This window comes from Manis pentadactyla, chromosome 3, assembly GCF_030020395.1.
Source record: "Manis pentadactyla isolate mManPen7 chromosome 3, mManPen7.hap1, whole genome shotgun sequence".
In the NCBI taxonomy this organism is placed as follows: Eukaryota; Metazoa; Chordata; class Mammalia; order Pholidota; family Manidae; genus Manis; species Manis pentadactyla.
In genome coordinates this window covers 89,373,654-89,393,185 of record NC_080021.1, presented here as the reverse complement: position 1 = coordinate 89,393,185, position 19,532 = coordinate 89,373,654, and the positions used below count along the sequence as shown (strand labels likewise).

The following is a 19,532-nucleotide window of genomic DNA, read 5'->3' as shown; positions in this document are numbered from 1 at the left end:
TGGTGCTTGCGGCGTGGAGGCCCTGTGGGGTGGCTGAGTGGGACATACACAGGCCCACGTGTGGTCCCTTCTGCCTCAGTGCATGTCCACTTGTGATGACCTGACACCCTGACTTGTATGTGAAAGCCTCCAGGCGCTCTGTCGTCCTCGTCATAGGAAACTTGCGACTACTTCAGGGAGGGAACATGCGACAGATTTAGCCAGTAAAATGCATGCTGCTCACTTCCCTCAGGAAACGGAGCTACATCAGGGCAATAGAACCACTCCGCTCCTGTGTGCAGCTGCCCCTCTGCTGCCCAGCGGTCCATCGTGCCCTGTCCTGCTCCTTCAGCATCTCTGTAAGACGTCCAGCCTTTAGCGGTGCAGGGTTGACACTCATGATCTCCATATCTGACACAGTTTTCTTCTTTTCTTTTTTGTTCCCTGCTTTTGCATCTCCCCCCGTTCAACCCTTTTTAATTGCCAGGTTTTATGTATGTCTGTCTGTGTGTCATTTGTGCTTGGCTTCCGTTGGTCTGGGGCTCCCCCTCTATCTCCTGCTGCTGCAGCCCCACAGGCTGTGCAAGCTGACTGAGCAGAAGGGAAGCCTCCTCTTCGCCACTGGGGCCCCGCGCTGTGCCAGCCCCGGCAGCAGGCATCCTGGTGGCTGAGGCGACGGGTTAGGCCCTGTGGTCGGGAGCAAGGTCACCTGGCACGACCTCATTCCTCACAGTTCTTCAGATGACTCCCGCTGTCACCGGGTGCCCCCTTTGCACACAGGCTGGAGTTTCTTCACCACTTAGGGGTCATCTCTGTTGTACTTCATTTCTGACTTTCAGTGACCTGAGTTCTAATTTGCTTATTTTAATTGACCTTCTGTGGCAGTTTTTTCTGCATTACTTGGGACATCAAAGCATGTCTGTGCCCAGCACCAGCCTGGGGCAGCTCCCCTGAGCCTTGTGCTCCTCAAGTGGCCTGTGAGGTGTGCTGCACCCGAGGCTGACCACACGTGCTCCCAACAACAGGGTTATTGAGTAAAGAGAATGTTTAATAAAGGTGTCTTTATTTTTATCTTGTACTTAACATTAATTGATATTAATGTCAAACATGCCTTTGGTACAAGATTAAGATTTGCTCTTGAATTTTAGTATATTTATTCAAACAAATTCTGAGGAGCTCCCTTACTCCTAAGCAAATTTATTTTGGATTCCACCTTTCTCAACCCATGTTATTGCACTGCCTTCCCAGGAAATGGGTGTAGGATTTGGTTGGTAATGTGGCTTTAATGACACAGCTCTTTTGTGACAGCATTCATCAGAAGTCTGCCCGATGTTTTGAAGGGACTTGTGGCCCCACAACCATATGTCTGTGTAAATAAGTGGGCAGCTGAGACCAGTGCTGCCCAGCAGACTGTCAATGAACACACAACCCCAACCCCACGTCACAAACAAAAGTCACCTCCTGAGGCCGGAGGAAAACAGCCAGGGCACGGGTGGAGCTTCAAGGGGCCGTGTAATTAGTGATCCTGATCTGTCAGCTCAGGCCATGCGTTCTGCTTCAGTACCTCACACTCTAAAAATACAGCTGTTTGGATGTGTGTAGTAAAAATTCCTCGGCAGATGATGCTTCATAGCCTTGCTAACCTGCCTTTCCGGCCAAACATCTCAGCAGTTTCAGCCGTCTTTCATTTGGCAAGACACGTGGCAAGCCTTCTTTCTTATTTTTATGTGATTGGCAGCCAAGCTGTGTGACAGCCCAGTGTCATTCTCATAAGATGGTCCTTTCAGAATGTAGGCTGTCAAACTGGCAGCTTGCAGGTGTCTTGGGCAGGTGTAGCTTTTAGCAGTTTTAGTCATTGTTCAGTTTGAGATTCTACCAAAGAAACGCTCACTCGCTGTAGGAAGTGCAGACCGAGATTCCTCCCGTGCAAACGAGTTAACGCACTGTGTCCTTGCTTGCAGGGGACCTCGGGACCTGACCCGACCACCGTCTATGTTGACATGAGGGCTCTCAGACACGACAGGTATGATGAGCTTGTCACTGGCTGTCCCTGTGGCCCTGCGTGCAGGTACCGTCTAGGAAGGGGGCGGCGTGCAGTCGCCTGTGCTGTGGGCAAGCTAGCCTGAGCCTTACTGTCTCTCCACATCAGCTTTGTCAACACCCAGTAGGGCAACCAGCCTTTGTTTCGAGGCACAAATTAAAACTGCTGCACATCAGGCAGAGGTAACCAGAGCGGCATCTCTAACAGTCTAACCAGAAGCACACAGTTCTTTCCTCTGACGTTTTAGGCAAGCTCTGTTTTGCATAAAATATCAACACTCCACCCACATTTCTCTATGTAAGTTGAATTTTGTAAAGGCGGTTCCATAAGAAATTAAAATACAAGTGAAGTTACCTTTTCTGTGCCACTTCCTAAACAGACTTGAGCAGAATGGAAGGCTTATTACCCTGAGTGTAGGTTCCCCTCGAGGGAAGTGGGTGGAGGTGGACGCAAGATGCGAAACCATTCAAGGAAAGGCTACCCTGACAGGGAGGCCCTGCTGAGGGGACGAGAGACCATCACCCTCTTTCTCTGGGCTCTCCCATCCGTCAGGAGGGGCCCCTCCACGGCTTTGATACAAGGTGACTCAGAGCAGGCCCCTGAGGCATCTCCTTTGGGAATTACTAGCAGGTGCTCAGCGAACACACTGTGGTGGCTTCCTTTGCATTTCCTCATTTGCTAGCCTGCTAGCATGTGTCCTTGTACCACGTAGCCCGTGGGGGAGTGGGGTGAGGGTAGCCATGGTGTCAGCAGGCGGGGAACTCGGAGCCCCAAGCCCAGCGGGCAGAGCAGGTGGCCTGGGCTGACGCGGAGTCCCGTGTATGTGCTGGGGCAGGGTTGTGGAGGCTGAGGAGGGGTCCAGGCGGGCCGTGCACACGCCAGCTGCCTCCCGCTCACACCGGGTTCCCACCAGGGCACTGTGCCCCCAGTGGATATCAGGCCATGTCCGATCAGCATGGCTGGGGGCACTGCTAGCGCCTAGGGTACCATGCCTGTCTCCATTTTAGACCCTGCTGTTGAGAGGGGTCCTGGGTCAAAGCCCATGAATCCAGAACCCACAAAACTGGCTTCCAAGAGGCTAAGTCCTTTTACAGGGGCATGCATATATCTGGGTAGGAACTTCTGGGCTTCAAAACAAATCTGTGTTACTCTCTATACAAACTATTTGGAAGTAACTTTGTAACTTGAAGAGGTGAAAAAAGGCTCACCAAAAATCCTTGCTTGCATAATATTTATGCACTTCAGCCTATGGCCTGGCTCTCAAAATGCATGAGGAACAAATACTGTGAGACCACTTTGACAAACATGGCAGATGTTTGGGACATAGCAGGTAGATTGCAGTGTCAAACCAAGTGATCTAAAAGAAGGATAACCACAAAATGACAGTCACCTTGTGTTGCAAGTGCCCTGGACTATCAGTTGAGAGCAGAAACATAGGGATTTCTCTCTCCTGGAGAAGGACTGACATGACAGGAACTCCTTCCTAACAATTTCTGACCTTCTCTTTTGTCTTCACTGTGGCAAATCTCCCTGTTGAGAAAATGTATGATTTGGGAAAAGTGGGATGAAATTGGAACCAGTACAGTGTAGACAGTAAAGTAATAAAGGTTCCAGAAGAGCCCAGAGACCAGAGTCCTGGTAAAAGTTTCTTGCTGACTTAGTAATTCTCAGCCCTTGGCAAGTTCTTAACCCTTGAAAGTGACACTTTTGGCCTAATATGTAAAATAATGTGTAGGACATGCTTTTCCCTGACTAGGTCATCCACCACAGAAGCAAGAATGCCCCGTGAACGGGAAGCCACCTGCAGCCGCATGTAATTAAAGACAACTATTGATGATGGCCTTGGTCAGCACCATTAATGGTAGTGTTGATCAGTGTCAGTGATCCGCAGGCTGGCCTGGCTCAGGGCCCCTCAGACACCCTGCATCTGCCCTATTCAGGCCCTGCACTAAAGAATCTTCCAAGGTGTGCCTGCTCACTTTATGCTTTGTTCTGGCCACACGCCTCATCCCCACCTTGCCTTTCCAGGCCTGGAGTTCAAATCCTCAGCTCACTGTCCTGCAGCCCTAGAACAAATGCAGCTGGGGGCTGAGCTCCTTAGACACCAAAAGTTTTGCACTTGTTCATCTTCTCAGTGTTTGACTTAAGGACACAAAAGCTACACCCTGCCCTGAACATGATATAACAGTCATTCAACAGGTGGCCCAGGAGGCACTTTCTCATAGCCACCAGCTGGGGCCGTGGGGCCTCCACTGCCTTCTCCCTGGGTGGCAGCATGCAGCCAGGGTCTGCCCTTCGCTCTCCTCTGACTAGGTTGCTTTCTCTCGTGTTTTTTCTCAATCACCTGTGATTAGAGCTGGGTCCTTGACCTCTCTGGCCAAGTCTGTGTGGCCAGGGTGCTGGCCGTGGCTCTGCTCACACCCTGCTCCTCCAGCCTGAGGTGCCTGCAGGGCTGAGTTCCCCACCCCTCAGCCTCTTCTGAGCGGGGCAGAAAGCCTCAGAGGTGCCTCTCTCCCTGCTCCCTCCCCAGGAGCTCCGGCCCCACTGGCCCAGCACCTCCTGGGCCTGAGCCTTGCCTGTACCTGGCTTTGCACCTTCCCTCCTGGCTGTTGAAATACCATCTCCCCCAGGCACTCCCTTGGGGTGAAACACCGTCCAGTAAAATCTCCAGCACCACTTCCGACCTTCGTCAACATGCTCACATGTGCCTTATGCTGCAGCCCATGGACATAGAGGCTGCCAGCCAGAGTTCACAGCTTTCTCCTCTGGTCCTGGGAACTCTGGGACCTCAGTCTCTCTCTGCTCAGAATGGACACAGTGAAACCAGCCATCCAGGGACCATGAGGTGCCACCAGGGATGGATGCTGTTCTCTGAGCGAGGTGGGTGGGAGGGCTGTCATCCCCCTGCTGAGCTGGCATCCTCCCATGGAGATATGCCTCTTCCATCAGCCCTGGGGTGCTGTCCCCAGAGAGAGTGACCCAGGGGCAGAGAGACTCAGCTGGGAGGCAGGTGAAACAGGAGGGCCTTTAAAAGTAGTGGCCTCATCTTTCTTGTCACTATTACCAAAAAACAGTGGGTCTGGCATCTTTCTCACTTCAGCTGCATCAAGATTCAGTCACAGGATTACTTCTGCTGCTTTAGGACATCCTCTGGAGCCCTGGGCACCTGTCCAAGTGTCACTGACCCAGAGAGCTGGCAGCGTGTGTGCGGTTTCCCCAGGGAGCCGTGTGCACGCACGCACTCACAGCACGAAGGAGACGGATGACACGGCCACAGCTGGGAAGCCTGTGCCCAGATAGGTCTCCCACATCCATCTGGTTTTCTGGAACCACATGTTGGGCTATGGAGGTCACCAAGGAGAACACGTCTCCTCGCATGAAGAGGATACTTAATCTGCTTCTAGAATAAACTTGGTTCTACATGTGCAAAGGAAAATGATACCGTTGTTTTGAGACTATCTGAGAGTGACTATTAGCTTTAAATACTCTTTATAACATATTCATTTAAGATGAATTCAGTCTCTCAGTCACTTCCAATTTTATCTTAAGCACTCAAATTTTGCAGATTGAGATAGGACAGAAACCATTTTTTTCCAACATTTTTTTTTTTTTTTTGCCGCCATGTTGGCTCCGCCTCCGCAAATGCACTTTTATATCTATTCTTTCCTTGGGTCTTTACAACAGCCATGGAAAGTGGGTTGTTATTATTACCATTTTATAGATGCAGATAGTAAGGCTGAGAGCAGTAAGTGGCTAATCCATTGTCCAGCTCTGCAGACCTATTCCAATTCCAGGGATACTAAAGCAAGTTCAGAATGAAGTTGACTGTCTCACTGCTTCCTGTTGTGGTCCTTACAGAGATATATGAAGAAATGACCTTTACTGTACAGGACCCTTAATTTGAGTATGTTTGACCTCAGACATTACTGTATTTTTTTTTTTTTTAGATAATTATTTTTTATTGAAGGGTAGTTGACGCACAGTATTACATTACATTAGTTTCAAGTGTACAACACAGTGATAAAACATTTATATACATAATTCTAGGTTCCAGCTATCACCCTACCAAGCTGTTACAATATCTTGACTATATTCCTTATGCTATACATTACATCCCGGTTACTTACTTATTTTACCATTGGAAGTCTGTCCTTTTTTTTTTTTTTTTTTTTTTTTGTGAGGGCATCACTCATATTTATTGATCAAATGGTTGTTAACGACAATAAAATTCTGTATAGGGGGGTCAATGCTCAATGCACAATCATTAATCCACCCCAAGCCTAATTTTCGTCAGTCTCCAATCTTCTGAGGCATAACAAACAAGTTCTTACATGCAGAACAAATTCTTGCATAGTGAATAAGTTACATGGTGAACAGTACAAGGGCAGTCATCACAGAAACTCTCGGTTTTGCTCATGCATTATGAACTGTAAACAGTTCAAATATGAATACTCATTTGGTTTTTATACTTGATTTATATGTGGATACCACATTTCTCTCTTTATTATTATTATTTTTAATAAAATGCTGAAGTGGTAGGTAGATATAAGATAAACGTAGAAAACATAGTTTAGTGTTGTAAGAGAGCAAATGTAGATGATCAGGTGTGTGCCTGTAGACTATGTGTTAATCCAAGCTAGACAAGGGCAATAAAACATCCACGTATGCAGAAGATTTCTCTCAGAACGGGGGGGTGAGGTTCTAAGCCTCACCTCTGTTGATCCCCAATTTCTCACCTGATGATGCCCCTGCGACTGTGCCTGTCTTAGGTTGTTCCTCCCTTGAGGAATCTTACCCGTCTCTGGCTAACCAGTCATCTTCCGGGGCCATACAGGGAAATGTAAAGTTGGTAAGTGAGAGAGAAGCCTTATTGTTTGAAATGGTTAGCTTTTTATTTCTTTGCATATTTATGCCCTGTAGCTTCTATGCCCAGCATTTGTCTTGAGGTATCTTTACCACTTGGAAGAATTATGATACTCAGTAAATTTGATATGAGGCACGAATTATATTTAAGGGTTGTAATTAGGAAGGAAGAAGAAAAGCTATAGAAGTAGCAGGCAGAAGAAAACAAGGGAAGATTGATTATTTCTTTGACATATCTTCTTGTAGAGTAACTTCAGCATGTATAGGTTTTGAGCTACTACTTAAATTGTGCACACACATTAACATAATAGGAGTATAGTTACATAACCAAAGCATATCTGTAATTACCAGCCATCTCCAGTGAAACCAAGAAAACCAGTTAGGCACCTTAGGCATTTGTGAAAACTTATCTATGATATGGTGGATATTGTCCAACTGAACTTGAACCGTCTGAGAGAAATCAGACAAATTAAAACAACCCATTCCTGGGGAATGTTCACATCCCTTATGTTCTTTTAACAGTAAATAGTCTGTAGTTGTAAGATTTTGGAGCGCTACAATTTGCACTTCTTCTAATTCTTGGTTGAGTTCCAACAGTATAGATCCAGTCAAATTTGTTGTTTTACTGTATGCACAGGCCAGCTTAGATATCTCCTTCATTCCCATGGCAAGTCCAGGAGCTGGTGGGATGAGTGCATCTACACCTGTAGCAGTGCATGGATCTTTGTTGGGGTTTTTTGATGATCATCTTCTGGCATGAGTCTTCCAGAGAGTGCTGATGTTGGAAGTTTTCTTTCATATTGTATCTTAGTTCATTTTCGGGGTAGCCCAATTAGGCTTTGATCTTCTGTATAAACGCAAACAGACCCTTTGCCTACACTTTTATATGCCCTTTATACCCTTGTGTAGAACTCATTGGAGGTTACCACACAGGAACTGCCCTTTTTTTTGTTGTTTGTTTTGTTTTGTTTTGTTTTGTTTTTGGTATCACTAATCTACACTTACATGACGAATATTATGTTTACTAGGCTCTCCCCTATACCAGGTCCCCCCTATAAACCCCTTTACAGTCACTGTCCATCAGCATAGCAAAATGTTGTAGAATCACTACTTGCCTTCTCTGTGTTGTACAGCCCTCCCTTTTCTCCTACCCCCCCATGCATGCTAATCTTAATACCCCCCTACTTCTCCCCCCCTTATCCCTCCCTACCCACCCATCCTCCCCAGTCCCTTTCCCTTTGGTACCTGTTAGTCCATTCTTGAGTTCTGTGATTCTGCTGCTGTTTTGTTCCTTCAGTTTTTCCTTTGTTCTTATATTCCACAGATAAGTGAAATCATTTGGTATTTCTCTTTCTCCGCTTGGCTTGTTTCACTGAGTATAATACCCTCCAGCTCCATCCATGTTGCTGCAAATGATTGGATTTGCCCTTTTCTTATGGCTGAGTAGTATTCCATTGTGTATATGTACCACATCTTCTTTATCCATTCATCTATCGATGGACATTTAGGTTGCTTCCAATTCTTGGCTATTGTAAATAATGCTGCGATAAACATAGGGGTGCACTGATCTTTCTCATACTTGATTGCTGCATTCTTAGGGTAAATTCCTAGGAGTGCAATTCCTGGGTCAAATGGTAAGTCTGTTTTGAGCATTTTGATGTACGTCCATACTGCTTTCCACAATGGTTGAACTAACTTACATTCCCACCAGCAGTGTAGGAGGGTTCCCCTTTCTCCACAGCCTCGCCAACATTTGTTGTTGTTTGTCTTTTGGATGGCAGCCATCCTTACTGGTGTGAGGTGATACCTCATTGTAGTTTTAATTTGCATTTCTCTGATAATTAGCGATGTGGAGCATCTTTTCATGTGTCTGTTGGCCATCTGTATTTCTTTTTTGGAGAACTGTTCAGTTCCTCTGCCCATTTTTTAATTGGGTTATTTGTTTTTTGTTTGTTGAGGTGTGTGAGCTCTTTATATATTCTGGACGTCAAGCCTTTATCGGATGTGTCATTTTCAAATATATTCTCCCATACTGTAGGGATCCTTTTTATTCTATTGATGGTGTCTTTTGCTGTACAGAAGCTTTTCAGCTTAATATAGTCCCACTTACTCATTTTTGCTGTTGTTTTCCTTGCCTGGGGAGATATGTTCAAGAAGAGGTCACTCATGTTTATGTCTAAGAGGTTTTTGTCTATGTTTTCTTCCAAGAGTTTAATGGTTTCATGACTTACATTCAGGTCTTTGATCCATTTTGAGTTTACTTTTGTATATGGGGTTAGACAATGGTCCAGTTTCATTCTCCTACATGTAGCTGTCCAGTTTTGCCAGCATCATCTGTTGAAGAGACTGTCATTTCACCATTGTATGTCCATGGCTCCTTTATCAAATATTAATTGACCATATATGTCTGGGTTAATGTCTGGATTCTCTAGTCTGTTCCATTGGTCTATGGCTCTGCTCTTGTGCCAGTACCAAATTGTCTTGATTACTATGGCTTTATAGTAGAGCTTGAAGTTGGGGAGTGAGATCCCCCCTACTTTATTCTTCTTTCTCAGGATTGCTTTGGCTATTCAGGGTCTTTGGTGTTTCCATATGAATTTTTGAATTATTTGTTCCAGTTCATTGAAGAATGTTGCTGGTAGTTTCATAGGGATTGCATCAAATCTGTATATTGCTTTGGGCAGGATGGCCATTTTGACGATATTAATTCTTCCTAGCCACGAGCATGGGATGAGTTTCCATCTGTTAGTGTCCCCTTTAATTTCTCTTAAGAGTGACTTGTAGTTTTCAGAGTATAAGTCTTTCACTTCTTTGGTTAGGTTTATTCCTAGGTATTTTATTTTTTTTGATGCAATTGTGAATGGAGTTGTTTTCCTGATTTCTCTTTCTGTTGGTTCATTGTTAGTATATAGGAAAGCCACAGATTTCTGTTTGTTGATTTTGTATCCTGCAACTTTGCTGTATTCCGATATCAGTTCTAGTAGTTTTGCGGTGGAGTCTTTAGGGTTTTTTATGTACAGTATCATGTCATCTGCAAATAGTGACAGTTTAACTTCTTCTTTACCAATCTGGATTCCTTGTATTTCTTTATTTTGTCTGATTGCCATGGCTAGGACCTCCAGTACTATGTTAAATAACAGTGGAGAGAGTGGGCATCCCTGTCTAGTTCCCGATCTCAGAGGAAATGCTTTCAGCTTCTCGCTGTTCAATATAATGTTGGCTGTGGGTTTATCATAGATGGCCTTTATTATGTTGAGGTACTTGCCCTCTATTCCCATTTTGCTGAGAGTTTTTAACATGAATGGATGTTGAACTTTGTCAAATGCTTTTTCAGCATCTATGGAGATGATGATGTGGTTTTTGTCTTTCTTTTTGTTGATGTGGTGGATGATGTTGATGGACTTTCGAATGTTGTACCATCCTTGCATCCCTGGGATGAATCCCACTTGGTCATGATGTATGATCCTCTTGATGTATTTTTGAATTCGGTTTGCTAATATTTTGTTGAGTATTTTTGCATCTACGTTCATCAGGGATATTGGTCTGTAGTTTTCTTTTTTGGTGGGGTCTTTGCCTGGTTTTGGTATTAGGGTGATGTTAGCTTCATAGAATGAGTTTGGGAGTATCCCCTCCTCCTCTATTTTTTGGAAAACTTTAAGGAGAATGGGTATTATGTCTTCCCTGTATGTCTGATAAAATTCCGAGGTAAATCCATCTGGCCCGGGGGTTTTGTTCTTTGGTAGTTTTTTGATTACCGCTTCAATTTCATTGCTGGTAATTGGTCTGTTTAGATTTTCTGTTTCTTTCTGGGTCAGTCTTGGAAGGTTGTATTTTTCTAGGAAGTTGTCCATTTCTCCTAGGTTTCCCAGCTTGTTAGCATATAGGTTTTCATAGTATTCTCCAATAATTCTTTGCATTTCCGTGGGGTCCGTCGTGATTTTTCCTTTCTCGTTTCTGATACTGTTAATTTGTGTTGACTCTCTTTTCTTCTTAATAAGTCTGGCTAGAGGGTTATCTATTTTGTTTATTTTCTCGAAGAACCAGCTCTTGGTTTCATTGATTTTTGCTATTGTTTTATTCTTCTCAATTTTATTTATTTCTTCTCTGATCTTTATTATGTCCCTCCTTCTGCTGACCTTAGGCCTCATCTGTTCTTCTTTTTCCAATTTCGATAATTGTAACATTAGACCATTCATTTGGGATTGCTCTTCCTTTTTTAAATATGCTTGGATTGCTATATACTTTCCTCTTAAGACTGCTTTTGCTGTGTCCCACAGAAGTTGGGGCTTAGTGTTGTTGTTGTCATTTGTTTCCATATATTGCTGGATCTCCATTTTGATTTGGTCATTGATCCATTGATTATTTAGGAGCGTGTTGTTAAGCCTCCATGTGTTTGTGAGCCTCTTTGCTTTCTTTGTACAGTTTATTTCTAGTTTTATGCCTTTGTGGTCTGAAAAGTTGGTTGGTAGGATTTCAATCTTTTGGAATTTTCTGAGGCTCTTTTTGTGGCCTAGTATGTGGTCTATTCTGTAGAATGTTCCATGTGCACTTGAGAAGAATGTATATCCCGCTGCTTTTGGATGTAGAGTTCTATAGATGTCTATTAGGTCCATCTGCTCTACTGTGTTGTTCAGTGCTTCCGTGTCCTTACTTATTTTCTGCCCAGTGGATCTATCCTTTGGGGTGAGTGGTGTGTTGAAGTCTCCTAGAATGAATGCATTGCAGTCTATATCCCCCTTTAGTTCTGTTAGTATTTGTTTCACATATGCTGGTGCTCCTGTGTTGGGTGCATATATATTTAGAATGGTTATATCCTCTTGTTTGACTGAGCCCTTTATCATTATGTAGTGTCTTTCTTTATCTCTTGTTACTTTCTTTGTTTTGAAGTCTATTTTGTCTGATATTAGTACTGCAACGCCTGCTTTCTTCTCACTGTTGTTTGCTTGAAATATGTTTTTCCATCCCTTGACTTTTAGTCTGTACATGTCTTTGGGTTTGAGGTGAGTTTCTTGTAAGCAGCATATAGATGGGTCTTGCTTTTTTATCCATTCTGTTACTCTGTGTCTTTTGATTGGTGCATTCAATCCATTAACATTTAGGGTGACTATTGAAAGATATGTACTTATTGCCATTGCAGGCTTTAAATTCGTGGTTACCAAAGGTTCAAGGTTAGCCTCTTTAGTATCTTACTGCCTAACTTAGCTTGCTTATTGAGCTGTTATATACACTGTCTGGAGATTCTTTTCTTCTCTCCCTTCTTGTTCCTCCTCCTCGATTCTTCATATGTTGGGTGTTTTGTGCTGTGCTCTTTCTAGGAGTGCTCCCATCTAGAGCAGTCCCTGTAAGATGTTCTGTAGAGGTGGTTTGTGGAAAGCAAATTCCCTCAGCTTTTGTTTGTCTGGGAATTGTTTAATCCCACCATCATATTTGAATGATAGTCGTGCTGGATACAGTATCCTTGGTTCAAGGCCCTTCTGTTTCATTGTATTAAATATATCATGCCATTCTCTACTGGCCTGTAGGGTTTCTGTTGAGAAATCTGATGTTAGTCTGATGGGTTTCCCTTTATAGGTGACCTTTTTCTCTCTAGCTGCCTTTAACACTCTTTCCTTGTCCTTGATCTTTGCCATTTTAATTATTATGTGTCTTGGTGTTGTCCTTCTTGGATCCTTTCTGTTGGGGGTTCTGTGTATTTCCGTGGTCTGTTCGATTATTTCCTCCCCCAGTTTGGGGAAGTTTTCAGCAATTATTTCTTCTAAGATACTTTCCATCTCTTTTCCTCTCTCTTCTTCTTCTGGGACCCCTATAATACGGATATTGTTCCTTTTGGATTGGTCACACAGTTCTCTTAATATTGTTTCATTCCTGGAGATCCTTTTGTCTCTCTCTATGTCAGCTTCTATGCGTTCCTGTTCTCTGATTTCAATTCCATCAATGGCCTCTTGCATTCTATCCATTCTGCTTATAAACCCTTCCAGTTTGTTTCATTTCTGCGATCTCCTTTCTGGCATCTGTGATCTCCCTCCGGACTTTATCCCATTTCTCTTGCATATTTCTCTGAATCTCTGTCAGCATGTTTATGATTCTTATTTTGAATTCTTTTTCAGGAAGACTGGTTAGGTCTGTCTCCTTCTCTGGTGTTGTCTCTGTGATCTTTGTCTGCCTGTAGCTTTGCCTTTTCATGGTGATAGGAATTGTTTGCAGAGCTGGGACGAGTGACGGCTGGAAGGACTTCCCTTCTTGTTGGTTTGTGGCCCTCCTCTCCTGGGAGAACAGCGGCCTCTAGTGGCTTGTGCTGCCTAGCTGCGCGCAGACAGGGTTTCTGCTTCCTGTCCGGCTGCTATGGAGTTAATCTCCGCTGTTGCTGTGGGCGTGGCCTGGCTGTGGCAGCTACTCCAAAATGGTGGAGTCGCGTTGGAGCAGGAGCTGCTGGGAGGCTATTTATCTCCGTAAGGGGCCTCCCTGCTCCCTGCAGCCCAGGGGTTAGGGTGCCCAGAGATCCCCGGATTCCCTACCTCTGGATTAAGTGACCCGCCCTGCCCCTTTAAGACTTCCAAAAAGCACCCGCCAAAACAAAACAACGACCACCAAAAAGAGAAAAGAAAAAAATTTTTAAATTTAAAAAAGAAAAAAAATTTTTTTTATTTGAAAAAAAAAAAGGTCGCTCGTTTTTCTTTATCTCCGGTGCCAGCCTCAGGCCTCTGCTCACCGGTCTTGCTGCCCTGTTTCCCTAGTATTGGGGTCCCTATCCCTTTAAGACTTCCAAAAAGCGCTCGCCAAAACAAAACAGCAAAAAAGCAAAAAAAAGAAAATGGTCGCGCGCTTTTCTTATGTCCTCCGGCGCCCGGCCTCCAGTGCCCGCTCACTGTTCTTGCTGCCCTGTTTCCCTAGCATCCAGGGCCCCCTGGGCACGTACTGTGTCTGTGCTCTGGCCCGGATGCCTGGGGCTGGGTGCTCGGCAGTCCTGGACTCCGTCTCCCTCCCGCTCTGCCTGCTCTTCTCCCGCCGGGAGCTGGGGGGAGGGGCGCTCGGCTCCCGCGGGGCCGGGGCTTGCATCTTACCCCCTTCGCGAGGCTCTGGGTTCTCGCAGGTGCGGATGTGGTCTGGATATTGTCCTGTGTCCTCTGGTCTTTATTCTAGGAAGGGTTGTCTTTGTTATATTTTCATAGATATATGTTGTTTTGGGAGGAGATTTCTGCTGCTCTACTCACGCCGCCATCTTCCCTCAATCTCTCTTTTTTTTCCAACATTTACAGAAATTGTTTCAGGAGGTAAAATGTTGCACGAAGGCCTAGAATTAAAGCTTTTGGCCCCAGTCGCTAAACTGGAGTTGTAACTAAAGTCTCAGAAAAGCATGGATAGTAAATGAATTCCTGGTCAGTGATTAGCTGAGTGCAAGACCCCAAGAGAGTGCAGGTGATTCAGTGGGCTGTGGCTAGTCAGCAGCAGAGTGCAGGGCCACCCTTGGTCAGTCTGCAGTGCATTTGGGGTGCAAAAGGATCGTGTTTGAGTGGACCCCACGGGACCACCAGGAGCTCACACTGAGCTTTTTACCCCTGGCCACCTCTTCCCTGTCACACAGCCTTAGATGACTGTCCCAGGGAGTGCTGGGGTTACCCACTGTAGATGTCCCACCTTTTTGGTCCTGCGTGCCCTGAGCAGAGGCCCAGATGTCCTGAGAGCAGTGGCCTGGCAGTTCCCAGGATATTCACTAGGTGCAGGACGGTCATGCCTGGTTCCCTCTTATCACTTTCTGGCTGTGTTGGCTTCTGTGCCTACTCTGCACCTGTAATGTGGTGGATGGGTGGGTGGGTAAAGTTACCCAGCTTGTAAAATGGTCGTCAGATTCATTAACTCAATACATCCCAACAGTGCACAGATGACAATGCCTGGCAAGTTGTAAGGCTCCGTATGCACAGGCTACTTGGCTATATGTTTGCACAGGTGCCTGGATCATCTGTACACTATAGTCCGCATTGTCACCCATTATTAGTGTGTGTCGTCCTCCTTTACGTCTGCTTCTGGCTCCCTTCAGGCATGAACTGTCTAATTCATTGTTTAGCCAGCTTAATAATATCTGTGCCTAACCGAAGGTTAGCAGATCTGGAACTCCCCATTCCCTCCCCTGGATGCCAGCAGCCACCACTCTACATTCTTTATGAATTTGGGTATCCCACAGGTGGAGTCCCACAGTTCGTCCTGTTGTGGTGGCTAATTTCACTCAGCATAATGTCCCCAAGGTCCATCCACACTGTAGGAGGTGTCAGGATGTCTTTCCTTTTTAAGGTTGAATATTCCACTGATGGATGGACCTCATTTTGCTCATCTGTTTTCCTGTCAATGGGCACTTGGGTTGTTTTACCTTTTGGCTGCTGTGAGTGGCACTGCTATGAACATGGGTGTGCAAATACCTCTTCAAAACCTTCCAGTTCTTTAGAGCATGTACCCAAAAGTGGGGTTGCGGGATCAAGTAGTATTTCTATTTTTAATTTTTTGAGGAAGCTCCATGCTATTTTCTATAGTGTCTGTACCATTTTACTTTCCCACCAACAGCGCCCAAGTTGTCCAAATTCTCCACACTGTTATCAATATTTTGATAGCAGCCATCCCAATGGATGAAAGGTGGTATCTCACTGTGGTTTTTATTGATTTTTATTTTTATTGCACCCTGAGGATTGGTGATGTGGTGCATCTTTTCCTGTGCTTATTGGTCATTTATATACATCTTTGAAAAAATGTTTGAGTCCTTTACCCATTTTTAATCCAGTTGTTTGTTGTAGGAGTTCTTTATATATTCTAGCTATTAATCCTTTGTAAGATACAAGACTTGCCAGTATTTTCTCCCACTCCATGGGTTCCCTTGAACTCTGCCGACTTTGTCCTTTGGTGCACTGAAGTTTTAACTTTGGTATCTCTCTGCTTCTGCTGCCTGTGCTCGTGGTGTCCTGAGAAAGTTTTATTAAATCCAGTTCATGAAGCTTTTGCCCTATAATTTCTCCTAACATTTCTGTAGTTTCACTCTGACATTTAAGTCTTTAATCCATTTTGCGTTAAATTATTTTAAATGCTATTTTTGAAATGCAAGGGCTGTTCAGAAACATCAGTGTCATAAAACACAGGCTTTGGAAATGGTCCTCATTAATGGAAGCTAATGCGATGTGGCAACTAAATGCAAACACCTGGTGCTCAGCTGGGTGCTGTCCTCAAGAGCAATGCTGCCGAAGCCATTAATGGGTGACGGGCAAAACTGGAATGTGGACTGTGAAGTATTGGATCCATGTTAAATTATTTACTTCAGTTGATAACTGTTCTGTGATTACATAAGAGATGGCCCCTCTTCAGAAATACTTAGAATAAAGTCACGTATTCAGTTTACCCTCAGATGCTTCAGAAAAAATTGTGTGTGTGTAGGAGCACGTACATGTGCTCCAGTGGCCAAGCAAATGGAGTGAAATGCCAACAAAAGGTGCGCCTGGGTAAGGGGTGGTACAAGTGTTCTTAGTTCTGGTTTCATTTTTTTATAAGTTCTCTATGCTTTTGAAATTATTTTTAAAAGGAAATTTATTTTAGAACAATGCTCATAAATGCATCAAATCTAGAAATTATTTTTCAGGTCTTTGTATTCTCAAAAAGGAAAGGTCAGCAATAGGTAAGACCTATGATGGGAAAAATAATTTAACAGACCCAGTAGAACTATTTCGGCCAGTGCCAACTGATGTCAAGGAGAAGAGGTGGGTGACGGACGTCAGGGCAGAAGCAGCTCCACACAGCCCTCGGGACCGTCGGGCAGCCCTGCTCCTCTCCACACGAGCACTGCCCAGATTCCCCATCGACTGACTGGCTGTTGGCATTCAGTCCACCCGGGAGGATGTGCCGCCCGTGGTTTCTGCACCACCTCTGTTAGAAGGCCGCCTGTGCCACACTAGGGTCTCCCTGTGCCTGGGACGTGCACTGAGCCACCCAGCAGCAGAGGCCCACGTAGACACCTCAGTGACGTCATTCCCAAGAAGACCACCTGGGAGGCGTGTGGGGCGTGGCACTGAGTGAGACACCCCGAGAGTCAGTGGCCCCGCCAGGGGCCTGGGTGTGACAAGCCGTGTTGAGCATGTGTGGTGTGCTCTGCAACACGAGCCACAAAGGGCTTCACCTCTGGTCTTCCTCCCAAAACCTATGACTGTTGCCTGGGAGAACATCAGATGCTCCCGACTGAGGGGCACCACACTAAACACCGCATGAGAACATAGTCACCACAACAGGCAAGTTGAAGAAGCTGCCACAGCCTAGAGAAGTAGGACGCATGAAGGCCAGATGTCACAGGGGCCCAGGAGAAGGCCATTAGGCAAAAGCTGAGGGAGTGTGACAAGGCATGGGCTGCTGTCAACAGCAGCGACTCGATTTTGGCCCATTAACTGTGGTGAACATGCCACCCTAACGTCAGGCACTGTGTGTCCTCTGATGGTGGATGTGGCTGGTCTGCACTGTCCCCTCAAGTTTTCTGTGACTCTAAAACTATTCCAAAGATAAAACCTGTTAATTCAGAGAAAAGGCCAAGGAGGTGGAAAACCAGAGTTTTTCCTAAAAGTAATGCAAATAAATTTACCAAAAAACCTTATAAATGGACATGCAGCTTAAACTGTTTATGCCACTGCTGCAAAAATACTAATGACCTCACATGCCACACCTTTGGCTGTGAGGGGCTCTGTGGAGCCGGTGGCGCCTGTGGAAGTCAGAAGCCGGGGAAGGGTGTCCACAACACACCGGGTGGGGAGGGAAGGACGCAGAGCTCTCTGCCAGGAAGAACCGGAGAGAGAGAGAAGCCTGGTTTGGGGAGGGCGGGGGCGGGGAGAGAGTAGCCGGAGCCGCGCTGTGTGACCAGGTTGCTGCGCTGGGCTACTCTGTACAGCCGCTGCCCCGGTAGTGAACGCGCTTCCATCTGCCCGTCAGCACCCGTGTTTGGGGGACACTGCCGGGCTGGGCTTCCGTGGCACCTGCCCTGCTGGCTCTGTGGCAGCACCCCGCAGGCCCACGCGGCCCACAGCTCTGCAAGTGCCAAACCCTGGCTCCCGGAGGAACAGCGGTGCCTCCTGGTGAGTTCGGCAGGCTGCTGTTTCAGGTGTGGATGCTGTGTACTGTGCCCAAGTACTGATTTCTTCCTGTGGTCCTAAGGACTCTGTTGTACTCCTCACTAGCAGCAGCAGAAAGAGCAGGATGTGTAAAATCCAAGCCTTTATGGTACAACTTGTCCGGTTCTTGTCTTTGGCTCATTAAAGTTCATTGCCTTAGCTGCCAGGAGCGCAGAGAACTGCGTCCTAGAACCTGGCCTGCCTTTTGGAGTATCAGATACATCCCATCTTTTGGCATTCCCCTCCATCTTGTGGGATTAAAAAAACCTTACTGTTCAAATGGTCTTATTATATTGTACTGGGTTCAGATTGTTTTTGTAAGAAGATACATTTAAGTGTTTGGTTGAAGTCCCGGCTGGGTTTCAGCAGCGCATCTGTGGCATGCTGTGCTCCACGGATGCTCACTTACAGGAGGGCTGGTCTGGGTCCTGGCCGCTCCCCTCCTTGGCAGTGCCAGCTCTGCACTGGGTGTGGCCAAGTAGGTGTGGTGTTGGGACATGCAGGTGCCACTCACCCTCCAGTCTCAAGAGACCCAGGGTGGCCAGCTGGGCGTCGGGTGCCCTCACCGGGCTTGCTGCCCATGGTGCTGAAGGGACGCTTCTGGCAGCAGCTGCAGTGAATGGCATCACTGCTTTGGGCCCGTGGCGTGTACTCTCAAAGAGCTGTGCTCTGGGCCTCCGGACCCAGTGGTGTGACAGACTCTGCCAGTGGGAGGCCAGCAGCCAGAGGCACCATCAGCAAGCAGGTGCAGCCCTGGCCAGCAGGCTGCGGGCCGCCACTTGGTGTGGACCAGCCAGTGTGGACAAGAACCAGCAATCTCCCTTCCTGCGAGGCCAAGGGGGCAGCAGGGGGGGCCCTGAGGAACAGACCTCCTGCTGTGAGGACGAGGTCTCCCCACTGCTCAGTGTCACCCTGACAGCTCAGCCTTTCAAGGCAAATTCAGGTCAGGGTGAGGGCAGGTCCAAGGCAGAGCACAGTTAGTGATTTTATAACGATGACAAATTGCCCCCATGCTGACTTCCTAGGGTTGGCCCCTGCCTGTAGGCAGAGGCGGCCCGTCAGCCCAGGTCCTTAAGGTGGCCGGGGTAGCTTGCCATCGCTGTGGCCACTGAGGTAGGGCTCATTTCACCACCCTGCTGATGCCTCCCAGGGTTCAAGTGGCCTCACAGGACCGAGTGAGGCCCACAATGTGTGCACCCCTTGCCCAGCCTGCCCTCTCCGCCTCTGCAGCCTCCCACCGGGGCAGGTTGCCCATGTGAACTTAATGAGTGTCACAGAACAGTGCAAGGACAGTGGCACCAGCGTGCCAGCAGCCATGAGGCACACACTCGCAGCCTGAGAGGGTCAAAGGCCAAGCCAGGACCTCAGGCCCACACCATCCCCGCGTGCTGCCTCCAGCACGATCTCAGCACTTTGGAGAGGTACATTTCTGTTTCTGCCTCTTCTGCTCTGTGGATATCTCTCTTTTCTTGGGACAAAGGGTGTTTGCTAACAGGGTCTATAGCTTTTCACATGGGGTTAGCCCT

At 46.5% G+C, this 19,532-nt stretch overlaps 1 protein-coding gene across 2 annotated transcripts in view; it reads left to right on the top strand.

Moving 5' to 3' along the window:
* Window positions 1-19,532, top strand: part of DIP2C (disco interacting protein 2 homolog C) — a 307,297-nt gene that overhangs the window by 270,838 nt on the left and 16,927 nt on the right. For both annotated transcript variants that reach the window (XM_057498097.1, XM_057498098.1), the window contains one exon: window positions 1,941-2,002. In XM_057498097.1, the coding sequence (XP_057354080.1) occupies window positions 1,941-2,002 (62 nt within the window). The remainder of the gene's footprint in view (window positions 1-1,940; window positions 2,003-19,532) is intronic.